Here is a 13,674-nt window from a genome sequence, read left to right on the forward strand (position 1 = left end):
GTTTATCACAGATAATTATGGATTATGAAATCAAAATATTGTTAACCTTAATCAATAATTCAGACACCAACTGTAGTTTCTGTGAGGAACACAGTTGATTATTTGCCATAATTATCAATTATCTAAGATAATTAACTAATTATAATAATTAATAGAATTATTAATATGAACTAACAAACACGGAGCACCACCCGGAAACCAGGACCAATAACCGAACAAGGTAATCTCATAAATGGGAGTTCACCTAGAATGTTAATATCTGAGAGATATCAACATTCAAGGGTGAACAAAGAAGGGTTGAATTCAAGCTCTGACTCCTTCAATCAGCCACTTTTCACAATATGTTACACACAATAATGACAAAAGAACTTCTCTTTAAAGATATAACATTGTTTATTAAACTTAGCAAAATTAACAAAGTTAACAAATACTTCATTCAATAAACAGCTATTCTAAAATCTAATTCTACCAAACAAAACACAAACAGCGTTGCACAGAGTTGGACACTTGCAGGGGAATGCGTGTATGTATGTATGTATATATGTGTGTGTGTGTGTGTGTGTGTGTGAGAGAGAGAGATGGCGATGGGGCCTGACGTGATGACGTCGACGGTCTGCGACGCAGACGTGACTGTGGGAGTAAGTCACATCACGCGAGACTCGATGGCAGAAGTACGGCGGTGTCTTGGCTAGACAAAAACAAGGTGACTGGTGGTCAGTGTCTTGCCCTCACCCAATTCCGTGAAAAACACACGTGTCTGATGGCGGATAACGAAAGACAACGCAAAGCTTTGTCCGATGTTATCTGACCATCAGATGTGCAAAACGATGTCGGTGTGTGTATCTGCGCGTGTGTGAGTGTGTGTGTTAGTAGCAAGAGAGGAAGGAGGGAAAGCGATCGTGAGAGGGAGAGAAGCGGCTCTTTTGTCCACAGAGAGCGCACGTACGGACGGCAGTCTGTAACGCACGTTGTCTGGTTTCAGATCGACAAAGCAGTTACTTTCTCACTCACGGCGGCAGAAACACAGCAGTAGTCCCGAGCGGGACAAACACAAAATAGTCTAGCGTAGTGAACACAACTAACAGGCAGCAAACTTAAAATACTCCTCAGAGTAAAGCAGAGAAAAATGGACTCGGCGGTCCGTCAACTCACACAAGAACAATAGCAATAAAGTGTAAAAGCTAAACAACAGCAACTGATGCTGAAAAGAACACACTACTACTCTGCCCCTGCCTAGACTTATGCCTCTTACTTGGTCGCTTCACAAAGCGAGCAGGGTGTGTGTGTAGTCCGTCTTAATGTCCAACTTTGTCCTTGGCTAAAAATAGATGTGTGCGAAGTGGAAAAAAAATACTTGTACACTGTGCGACTACTAATTGCAACCATAAAAGTACATGAATTCTAGAGGGATTGAAAGTTGAAACGACGGATACAGGAAGTGGCGACGCTTGTAAGGGCAGCGGAGCGTTAACTGCAGCATGACCGGAAAGAAGCACAACCAGTTAGCCTCTGCTAGCCTCTTAGCTAACCCTGGCTCTCTGTTTAGATCCAACCGGAGCACCGAGCCCCGATGTTATTTAGGTTAAGGTGGAGAGAACCAGTGGGTGAGTCGGCCAGCTGAGTAAGTGAAACCTACGGAAAAAACACCGTGACCATCACGGTAAAACAGTACGTAGAGAACTGCTGTGTTCAGCTGCACAGATAGGAAATCCCTCGGCTGACAGGATGTACCACTCTGTGCAGGAAAATATTTTACCCTCCTCTTTCTGGTTTATAACAATGGTTGACAACCAGAATATTAGGTGCATTACTGCCACCCTCCGCTTCGGGCTGTGAACCAATGATTAAATCCTACACATTATTCCTGTCTGTCTAATAAACTACATAACGAACCTGCTGCTCTACCCCCCCCCCCCCTCCATTCTCTCTCTCTCCCTCTCAACTGCAGAGAAGGATATTAGTGTACTCTACTTGGGAAATATCCTCATAAATCCCATAACTTTGGCCAAATCCTACATAAAAATCACATTTTTTTGTAGGAATTTTCATCGCGAATCCATTGATACAGGTTTGAAAGTGGTCAGACTTATAGTTTAGACGCCAGATGCCCCAGTTTGGCACAAAGTCCATGCCCAGAGATTGCCTCCCCATTGGTTTACATTGTAAGGTGTAATGTCGCACTCCAACTTTCAGGGCTTACTAAATCTAAACCGTTCGAGTTATTACAAAGTTTTTAATAACTTTTGCTCAACACAGTGTGATAAGTTATATATTAAAGTTTGAAGCCGATACCATTAACGCCCTAGGAGGAGATAGCGTTTATTCAAGGTCCAAAATTGGCACAAAATCATATTTTGAAATTGAGATTGCGGACTTCCTGTTGGATTTAGGTCAGGGGTGTCAGTGCCTGATTTGTCGGTCTTGATGAGACGAATAATTGAGTTTTGGTTCGATCTCTCTACGACATTCCTACGGGCCGTGGCGGCCGTTTTAGATACATAGGTGGCACTCTCGAGCACATTTTGGCACTTTGGGGGTTAATTTTTACATTTTATCAAATTTTTCACCAGACCTGATGTGCGTGCCAAATTTGGTGAGTTTTTGAGCATGTTTAGGGGGTCAAATTTAGAGTTAAAGTGGCATATTAATAAATAAAGAATAATAAGAAAGAAACAAACACACGAAAAACAATAGGGTCTTCGCCCTTTGGGCTCAGGCCCTAATAATAATAAGAAAGAAACAAACACACGAAAAACAATAGGGTCTTCGCCCTTTGGGCTCAGGCCCTAATAAGAAAGAAACAAACACATGAAAAACAATAGGGTCTTCGCCCTTTGGGCTCAGGCCCTAATAAGAAAGAAATAATTACACGAAATACAATAGGGTCTTCGCCCTTTGTGCTCAGGCCCTAATTAAAGTTGCAAGCAGCGTTGAACGGGCCCTCGTGCCTTTGCGAAGGGCTTCTGTCACGGGCATGTAGATGTCTTCAGAACTGGGCTGTTTTCAGACTGCAAGAAGGAGATAAACATCACTTCCTTTGTCTACTATCTTACCTGCTGCTGGGGCTGCTTTGCTGCAATTTCGTAGGGGGCGCTATTCAGCCAGTTTGATTGCACTTCTATGTGGCGTACGTTTAAATGTACATTGTTACAAGTACTTGCTGGACAAAGACCTGTAACTTTAGTTTTTCACTGTTATCTAACATTGCATGAAGGAGTTAAATATCATTTCCTGAGTCCACTATATTGTGCTAGAAAACACCCATTAAGTGAACATCATGTCACTGTATATCAACTGTAGAGCACACCTTGAAAATTTCATGTGAATCAGATGATATTTGTCATATAAGGCTGAGTTGCCCACACCTGTGTCATCAAAACTGTGCAAGTTTTGAGCCCGGTCAGTTGAATTTCAATTAGTAAATTGAAAAGTCTTGATGAGTTTGTGTGTAAAACAAATTTATTTCCTATACTTCATCGTCTATTTTTTGAAAAGTAAACACTTTTAACCCACATGATCTGGTCAAAGTTTGATTGAAATGTGTACTGTCAGTATTTGAGTATTTCGCTCACATTTGCCCCTAAAAATAGATATGTGTGAAGTGGAGAAATAATTTACTTGCACACTGTGCACTGTTACAACCATAACACTATATGAAACACTAGAGGGATTTCAAGCTAGCGGAGCGTAAGCTGCAGCATGACTGGAAAGAAGCACAACCAGTTAGCCTCTGTTGTAGAAAAGGTAGAATCATGTCAGGATGATCAGGTTGTTAGAGATAGTGAGGTGACAGCTCAGGCAGGTGGTGAGGTTACAGAAAAGGCTGTAGTTGATGGTGTGGAGGAAACATCAGAGATAATACAAGATGAACTGTTACATGACAGACAGCAGCACTGCATGTTTCAGGACACTTGTCTTATGCCTATTGATATTGGTCAGGAAACATTAGACCAGTATTTTGATGATATTGTAAATATTGCGTCTGCAGAGGGGAATAGTCCAGTTACGGTGCTTTCTGACCACACGAATGAGGCTAAATGTTTCCCTGTGTTGTTTCCTTTTGGTAGTAAGACTTTCCATAACAGCCACTCATATCGCTTAACATTGTCACGTTACTTTAATAACAGGATTATGTATGCGGATGGTCGTTTTGAACATAATGTATAGTACATTTTCTTTGCCCAGTGCATGTCAGAGATAGATCGTGTGTCATCAAGTGTTTCTGTGGCGCTGTGTAAGGGTAAAGGTGAACAGAAGTCTCAAGGGATTAGTCCAAAAATGTTGATGGACGAGGGGTCTTTGAAGCAGTTCTTGAGGGTTTTAGGTTTCTTAAGCCAATTAGAGGAACTCCAGCTTTTTGGCAGTCAGTTCGGAAGGACATCTTAGCCTGCATACGTCAGTAGGGGATCCCGACGTGGTTTTGTTCGTTTTCATCTGCAGATCTGCGCTGGCAGAATCTCCTGACCACTATTCTGAAACAGGAAGGCAGAACACAGACGGTAGAGGATTTGGAGTGGGCAGACAGGTGTGAGTTGTTGCGTCGTAACCCAGTCACAGCTGCAAGGATGTTTGACTATAGATGGTTTCTTGAAAGAGGTTCTCATGTCTCCTTCCCTACCAATTGGCAAAATCATTGATCACTTTTATAGTGTAGAATTTCAGCAGCACAGTTCTCCTCATGTTCACTGTCTGTTTTGGATTGAGGGTGCTCCCAAAATTGATAAGAACACAGATGAGGAGGTGGTTGAGTTCATTGATAAATACGTTACATGCGAGTTACCCTCAGATGATGATACATTATTGGACATTGTGTCATCAGTTCAAACATACTCCAAACGGCATTCTAAATCATGCAGGAAAAAGAAAACAACATGTCGGTTTAATTTCCCAAAACTTGTTTCTGCTAGGACGTTTGTTTGTAAAATAGAGACGAAAGAATACAAATGTGATCAAAAGGCAAAGGAGAGCATGAACGATCCTGGATCAAAAAACCATCCAGTCTGTAAGTGTTTTGATGATGATGATGATTTGATGCCAAAAGAGAGGGCACAGTATATTTTGCAAAATGTTAAGACAGCTGTTAAGAGAGCTCAGGAAGAAGAAGTGAGTTATGTGAGTGTGGAACATTTGTTTCAGACTCTGGGCATCAATCAGGGCATCTTTGAAGAGGCTTATAGGAGAATGGAAAGAAAGAACAAGGTGGTTTATAGGAGAGGGGTGAACGAGGTTTGGGTAAATCAGTATAGTAAGCAGTTGTTAAAGTGCTGGAATGCAAATTTGGACATTAGCTTTGTCACCGACGCCTATGCGGTCGTCATTCATATCATATCTTATATTACGAAAGCAGAGAGAGAAATTGGCCTATTATTGAGTAACGCCCAAAAAGAAGCAATAAAACAAGGAAATCTCTCTTCTAAAGAAGCATTAAAGAAGCTAGGCAGTGTATATTTACACAACAGGGATGTTTGTGCCCAGGAGGCTGTGTATAGGCTAACAAACATGCATCTGAAGGAGTGTTCCAGAAAGGTTGTGTTTGTGCCGACAGGGAACAACATAGTGAAGATGAGTTTACCCCTCAGTGTTTTGAAGCAGAGAGTGGTTTGTAGTGAGCTTAAGACAGAAGACATGTGGATGACTGGCATAGTGGACAGGTATAGGAACATGCCTGACAATGATGTCTTTGATGACATGTGCATGACTACATTTGCTTCTGAGTATCGTGTTCTCTCCAAGAACGAGAAGTCTAATGACATGATTGAACTGAAAAATGGTTTAGGCTTCATCTTGAGGAGAACACGTTCTCAGTTTGCAGTTGTTCGTTATATGCGTTTTGATTTAGAGAAACAAGAGGAAGACCATTTTCAGAGTCTGATGCAATTGTTCCTTCCTTATAGAGCTGACTCAGACCTCAAACCTGAAGGCTTTGAGATGTTTAGTCAGTTCTATAAAGGTGGTGAGGTGACGTTTAGTGATGGCTCTATTCAGTTAAGAGCGTGGTTGATGAGAACAGGGCAAAGTTTGAAGTAGATTGTCCTGATTTGGAGAGAGCTCAGGAGATTGTCGACCAAAACGGGGTTGATGAAGAAGTTTGGGGGGAGCTGTGTCCTGAACAGGAAGTGGAATGCCTTGAATGTGTAGAGGAAATGAGACAGCAACAGGAAGGTGAGAAAGGAGATGAACAGTTAATGGAAGCGGTGGAGAATGTTCTAGACTAACAGACAATTAGCACATTTAGAGAGAAACAGGAAAATTATGCCTAGAAGTGAGGGGTTAGCTTTGGTTAGGTCTCTGAATGAGACACAGATGGCTGTTTTTTATAAGGTCAGACAGTGGTGTTTGCAGAAGGTGATGGGTAAAAACCCAGAGCCTATGCATGTCTTTGTGACAGGAGGCGCAGGGATGGGGAAAAGTCATTTAATTAGAGCTCTTCAGTACGAGGCAGGGAGGCTGTTGTCAACACTTTGTCATCAACCAGACGGTATTTGTGTTTTGTTAACTGCTTCAACAGGCATAGCTGCATACTCTTTAAATGCAGCAACAATTCATCACACACTGAGTATTGGCACACTCTAGTTTACCTTATATCCCTTTGGGTGAAGATAAACTAAACTCTCTAAGAGCAAAATTTAGTCACCTCCAAATTTTAATCATTGATGAAAAGTATAGTTGATCACAATCTGTTGACCTATGTCCATGGCAGGTTGAGGCAGATTAAGCACACTGGTGACTTTTCCCCATTTGGTAATGTTAGTGTGATAGCTGTTGGTGACTTCTATCAGTTGCCTCCTGTTAAAGGGAATCCTCTGCATAACAGTCAGGTTCATGTGGACTTGTGGTGCCACTTTAGTGTAGTGGAGCTGAAAACAATAGTTAGGCAGAAGGATAGCTCATTTTGCAGAGTTGTTGAACAGGTTACGAGTGCATTCCAAGAAAACCCCCATGTTAGAGAGTGACATTGAGTTGTTGAAATCACATGAGACAGGGGAAGAGAGCTCAGCCTTGCATATTTTCCCAACAAATATGCAAGTAAATGAACACAATTTCAATAAGTTGTTTGCAATGTGTCCTGATTACATCAAAATTGAAGCTAAAGATTTCATAACAAACAAGAAAACAGGGAAATTGGAACGTGGTACTCATAATAATGCACTGGACACATGTTTAGAATAGACTTTGTGTTTGGCCAAGAATGCACGTGTGATGTTATGTGAGCACGTGGATGTTGAAGATGGTCTGGTCAATGGAGCATGTGGCACAGTCACTGACATGGATTTTGGTAAAGATAAAACATTTCCTCTAAAAATTTATGTTAAATTTGATGATGATAAAATTGGCTTACAGAGGAGGAAGACGTATGCACATGCAGCAGTAGAATGCAGGGATTCTACTGCTATTGATCCAGAGAAGGAGAAGGCCACTAAATGGGGTTGTGTGCATTTACAGTTTCCTCTGAGGTTAGCGTGGGTGTGTACTGTTCACAAAGTTCAGGGCTTAACTGTAGATGAAGCTGTAGTGTCATTGAAGAAGGTGTTTGCACCTGGGTAGGCGTATGTAGCTCTGAGTCATGTTAGGGCTTTGTCTGGACTGATCATCAGGGATTTTACAGAGAAGGCCATTTACTGCAAGGACACCATAAAGGAGGCCATGGATAGCATGCCTCCATTTTTAATTGAACAGCCAAAGCCTTCAATAAATGCACAAAGTTTCTCTGTGTATTTAATGAACGTTCAGAGTTTAAGTCGCCACCTGTCAGATTTGGTGTCTTGCACACAGCATTTGCAGCCTAACTGTATTGCTGTCACAGAAACGTGGCTCACTGCACAAACCTCATTAAACAGTGTGCAAATGCATGTCCTCGAGGTTTGTGTTACATCAGCAGAAACCCCAAATTGTCAGAGCTACAAAATCTACAACATGGTGGAGTTGGTTTGTACTGTTTAGACAATTTGGACTGTCAGATTCTGCAGGTATCCGACTTAAATCTGGAGTGTTTGGTTTGCCTGTGTAACAAATTAAACATATTGATGGCAGTAGTTTATCGTCCACCATCTTATCCAAATTCTTTATTTAAACATAATGTGGGGAAGTTACTTGACTGGTTAAATCCAATAAGTAACACAATTGTACTAATGGGAGATTCTAATGAAAACATTTTAAAAGAATCATCAATTTGTAAATTCATGGGCCAAAAAGGATTTAAGCAGCATGTAACACAAGAAACTACAGAGAAGGGGACATTGATTGATCATGTTTATGTTAAAACAACACAGTATGATGTGGAATGTGCAGTGATGCCCGTGTACTTCAGTGATCATAAAGGTATTCTGTGTAGTTTTGGTGTTAAACATAATCAAGGACAGTTAGATGACATAAGAAGTTTGTTTGTGTTTGATGACTTTGAGGATATGGAGGCAATTTTTGATGTGGATTTCAATTTAGAGCAGGATTAAGTTAATTTGTCTGAGTCAATCAGCTACATCACAGTGTCCCAGTGCAAGTGTTATCGTATTCATGTTGTAGTTGTGCTTATCTGTTGGGTTTTAGGAACACGCTGACTTGTGTGTTGTTCATGGTGTGTAGGCTGGCTTTCATTATGGATGTTGTCTTATTTAGTGTAGAGTCTGTCCAACTCCAACTGGTCAATTGTGTGTATAAATTTCAGATTTTGTAGTATTGTGGAGAGATTTGGGATTGTTATGTATTGTGTGTATTATGTGAAAATGATCATGAAATGGAGATTTTAGATTTATTTTTTATTAACTTATTTATTTGACTGTGAAGCACTTTGTACGTACTTTATTTCTTTGACTGTGAAGCACTTTGTAACCGGTGTTTGTGAAGATGTGTTAGTCTCTGTTTGCCACATGATAGTCGTTGGTCTCTTTTACAACTTTTAATGTATATTCCTGCATGTTTCAATTCATGTTACCTTTATTCCTGATGTGTTAATATGCAACAGTTTTAATCTTCAGTGATTTTAATATGAAAAGCTTTAATATGAAATGCTTCACGTTGCATGTTGTCTGTATCCCTTCTGTGTTTCACATCCTCATCAGTAGCCTGGACAAGATACAGCAATCAAATAACTACATGTTGCTATAAACATAACAGGAAAGGAAATAATTTTTATTTAATAACTGAGCTGTAATGCATTTCAGACATTTGTATTTTTGTCATTACAATGCATTACATGAACTTCAACTTCAGTAGTTTAAATATGAATTCTTCCTGTTTATGTGCAGGAACTATTAGCAAATCTGTTCTGGCACCCCAAGGCACAGACTCTTCATTCTGCACACCTGAGCTGCCAAACAGGACAGTTAAAAAAAAATTAAAAAACACACATTATTAGGGCCCGAGCGCTGACCAGCGCGAAGCCCTCTTGTTTCCAAAGGAATTATTATTATTATTATTATTATTATTATTATTATTATTATTATTATTACAACTCTTTGACGTCAAATAACTTCTACAAACGTGTACCAAAACTCACAAAAATTGGCGTGCGCGTCAGTTCTGGTGAAAATCGCAGATTTTATGGGTCTCGCAAAAAATGCAGGGAAAAATGGCTCGACAGCGCCACCTAGAAAATTAAGAAAAGCGAGCCCCACGATACAGATCGTCGTAGAACAATGAAATTTGGTGTGCTTATATATCATGACCAGACGCACCAAAAACTCTCTTGGAGCCATACCCTAAATCCAACAGGAAGTCGGCCATTTTGGTTCAAAGTTGCGATTTTCAGGCCAATTTTGCCGTTTTTAGCTAGTACTTTAACGAACTCCTCCTAGGGATTTGACCTCAGCAACTTGAAATTCGGTCAGTATCATCTACAGACCTGGGAGATGAAAAGTTATCAAAAACAGTGAGTTTTCGACATTGCTGAGGGGGTGTGGTCAGGCGGCGAATTTCGATCCTTCGCCGTGAAAATTCAAATGGTCATAACTCTGGCATGCATGATCCTAAGAGACCCAAACCTTTTGTGCTTGGAAAGAGTCCCGTCCTGAACACATTCCTGTGTCAATATTGGATCTAAGTCATAGCGCCACCTACTGGCAACAGGAAGTTACATGTTTTACACTTTGACGCTCTGTGGGTCGCACGGTGATGGGATCCACCTCAAATTTACTCAGAATAGCCTAAAGACCTTGGAGATCGTATGTTATGAAGTTGGTGACTTTTTGTCAAAAGGTGTTGCCATGACGACGCGGCGAATTTCGATGTCTCGCCATGAAATTTCAAAGCCTTATAACTTGACTCCACATGGTCTGATCTTTTCCAAATTTCATATGCTTGTTAACATAATTGTCATTGTTACTGTTATATTTCCATGCTCTCACCTCCCCTTTGTGTCTCCACTATCTTATGTTTTCTCTCTCTATCCTTTTAAACCGCCACAGTTTCAAGTAAGGTTGCAGCAGGGGACTAGATCTGACCCCTTGTTTGCATAGTATATCTGTCTGTAGAATCACTGAAGTTGACCAAGTGGTTTGGTTTCCTTTCTTATTGAAACTCCAGTGTTTGTTTTTGTCTGAAATGAATTTCCTGGTTGAAGATGCTACTGTGATGGAGCGTCCCCAACCTTCCCACCCCTCAAGTGATGATGACTTGTATCAAGAGGGGTTTTGGGATAAAAATCCATATGTATTTTTCTGTTCCGCCAAAATGGTTCATAGTAACTGTAGTTTTGCGTATTTCATGTCAGAATCAATATCTGTATCAAATAAACGATAAATGTCATCCATTTAGATTACAGTTTGTCAGCAGAGACAAAATTCAGGTCTGCAAATGTGTTATTTTTCGTACATCAATTGTACACAGCTGCCTGCCAAAACCAACAACCAACCAAATTAAGTATTCGTTTGATGATTTAGCTAAGCTTTGTACTAACAGAAATAACCAGTTTGACTGATGGTAAGATGACACAGGAATGTGTTTTAATCTACTTACATTCCCCTCGCATGAACTTGTGGATGTATCCCTCCCAGGGCCCGGGCTCAGGCTGGGCCAGATTCATACGGTCAAAGTGGTAGTAGCTCACCAGGTTGTCTTTGGCATTGCGTGCCACGTAGATAGCCTTTACACAAAATCATGAGGACATAAAACAAAGACATTCACAACAATACAGAGAACAGGTTGTTTGATGAGGCAGTGGTTGTATGGCTTTGTATTGTTAACTTCTTACTCCATTTACATGCATTGTGTCATCAACCTTTATCCCATTACTGAATTCACGGCAGGATTTTGCTCTCAGTTGAATGTCAGATCAAGTCATACCTTGCACTTGTTTTCCCAAAACCCAGGAGGCACAAGCTGAAAATGAAGATGTGTCTTGATAACTCTTGGGGGATCCATTTTCTTCAGAAGATCAAGACCTAAGATATGAATTCAGGGAAAAGGATGAGTGCATATGAAACACTGCTGTTACACACTATCTCATAGGCCATTTATGTTACATTTATGTTATGAATAAATATCCTGCAGCTGCTTTATGACCTTAAAATTATTTTTGTTCCAACAAGATTAAGGGAGCAGCCAACGTCTTAACAGTGGAATGTCAACAAAGACATGGGGGGTGGAGGGGGCTGGCATTTTATACCTTTATTTTAGGGATATTGGAGAGATGACAGGAACTGGGGGGAGAGAGTTCCTGACTCCCTGTTGAATTTAGGATATGGCTCCAAGAGGCTTTTTGGTGCATCTGGAAATGATGTGCCTATCAAATTTTACTCATCTACATCAATTTTAAAGGCTTCAAATTCGAAATTTTCTAGGGGGTGCTATCGGGCCATTTTGCCAAAACCATGTCCACAACGCATAAAATAATACATTTTTTTTACCACTTCTGATGCATGTGCAAAGTTTTGCAAGTTTTCAAGCAAGTTTAGCCCCTCAGAAATGCGTTTCTTTTGGAAGAAGAAGAATAATTCTGCCAAATACAATAGGGCCTTTGCACCCTTTGGTGCTTTGCCCTAATAATTAAAGCTGCAAGAAGCAATGATAAGGCCCTCGCACCTTTGTGCATGTCAGGGTGCTCCTCAGTCGAAGTGCTATTACTTCAGAGCAACATGATTTAGCAATACATTTACCAGAGGGAAACGGACTCGGTTATATACATTTTCCTAAATACTGGACATTGTATGTAGGAGATAACTGTCAATCCCTTTGTCCACTATGTGTTGCTAGAAAACTCACATTAAATGTACATTATTAGGCCTTTTCCATACACATATGCTGGCTTGGCTTGACTCTGCGCGTCAGCCCAGGATGATTGGGATTTGCATCTTCATTACAAAAGGACTACCCTCTTGAAGGTGTGTCTTTTAACTGATGATGTGCTTATCTTGAGTCAAAAAGCAGTGCGTACATTATGGCTATGACAAGTGGTCAAAGTTGTGGATATAAAATGGTGGATAAACAAATTTAATTTCCCATAAATTCTTCAGCCCTTGTTATTTTGTTATTTAAAAGCTTTTAATGCACAGCAGCAGCATGAGGAAATGTTTTCATGTGCAGTAACTTAATACAGCTCAGATACAACTGAAAGCAATCAGGAAACAGTAAAACAAAGGAGATTTCTGAAAGAGCAAACAGTGACATGGGAGAGAAACTCATCTTCAAACCACAGAGATTCAGTCAGAAGCTACAAAAGTACAGAGAGCTGAACACACAGAGACTTTTAGAAACGTCTTTCTCTCTGGTCTCATTCATAGACATGTTGAGTGTCACAACACAGCTTGTTTGAGGGGGAGAAGCGGGAAGAACAGGGGTCATCATGGGTTTGCCAAGGTCAGCTAGACGTCATTGCTATCTACCTGGAGTCGGGTCAGGTGTGCTTTGGCTTGACTCCAGAGATGGTCCATCTCAGGCACAACTCGGCACAGTAAAACTGGTAATGGAAGCGAACATCAACGTGGCATGGTATGACTCAGCAGAGCCAAAAGTGGCAATGGAAAAACCCTATATTTTGTTGTATATCAAATGAACACCGCACACCTTAATTTTCATGTAAATCAAAGGAAATTTGTCACAGAAGGCTTGCTTCCTATTGCCAGTAGACAGAGCTACACAAATGGGTCATTAATGTAGCAATAAAATTAGTGAAGGTCGCCTGACAAGCATACACCATGTGATGAATATCTGATGCTGCACAAAGGAGTTAAATACCACTTCCTGTGTCCACTATATGGTGTTAGAGAGCACCCACTAATTATTTGTCAACTTGCCAAATATCGTGTGTAGACCACACCTTGTAAATTCCATGTAAATCGGATGATATTTGTCACATAAGGCTGACTTCCTGTTGTCATTAGGTGGCACTCTGACTATGAGTCAATATTGACATGTATATGTGAAACTTTGGGCAGAATGGACAAAGTCCAGTGGAATTACAACCAAATTTTTTAATATTCAAATTTATAATGGAAAGTCTATGGGTTTGGATTGGTTAGCAAACTTTTGAAGGCGTGGCCTAATGCACTTAATGGTCAATAACTCCTCAATAAAGAGTTGGATTGTGACCAAATTTGGGACTTTTGTACACAAGGTGACCTGTCAGAAGTGTGTAACATTTCATAAAATTTTGCCTAAAGGGGGCGCTAAAGTAACTTTTTAACATGCTATTTCTACAATTCTGTTGTCTTTAATGAAGTGAAACTTGGTAGATAAGTTTTC

The 13,674-nt window shown here is 40.4% G+C and overlaps 1 protein-coding gene across 3 annotated transcripts in view; it reads right to left on the reverse strand.

Moving 5' to 3' along the window:
• Positions 1–13,674, reverse strand: part of LOC121909985 (sulfotransferase 1C2-like) — a 45,564-nt gene that overhangs the window by 10,865 nt on the left and 21,025 nt on the right. For all 3 annotated transcript variants that reach the window (XM_042430888.1, XM_042430889.1, XM_042430890.1), the window contains exons 4-5: positions 11,278–11,375; positions 10,951–11,077 (exon numbers count right to left, since the gene is read on the reverse strand). In XM_042430888.1, the coding sequence (XP_042286822.1) occupies positions 10,951–11,077; positions 11,278–11,375 (225 nt within the window). The remainder of the gene's footprint in view (positions 1–10,950; positions 11,078–11,277; positions 11,376–13,674) is intronic.

This window comes from Thunnus maccoyii, chromosome 13, assembly GCF_910596095.1.
Source record: "Thunnus maccoyii chromosome 13, fThuMac1.1, whole genome shotgun sequence".
NCBI classification, from domain to species: domain Eukaryota; kingdom Metazoa; phylum Chordata; class Actinopteri; order Scombriformes; family Scombridae; genus Thunnus; species Thunnus maccoyii.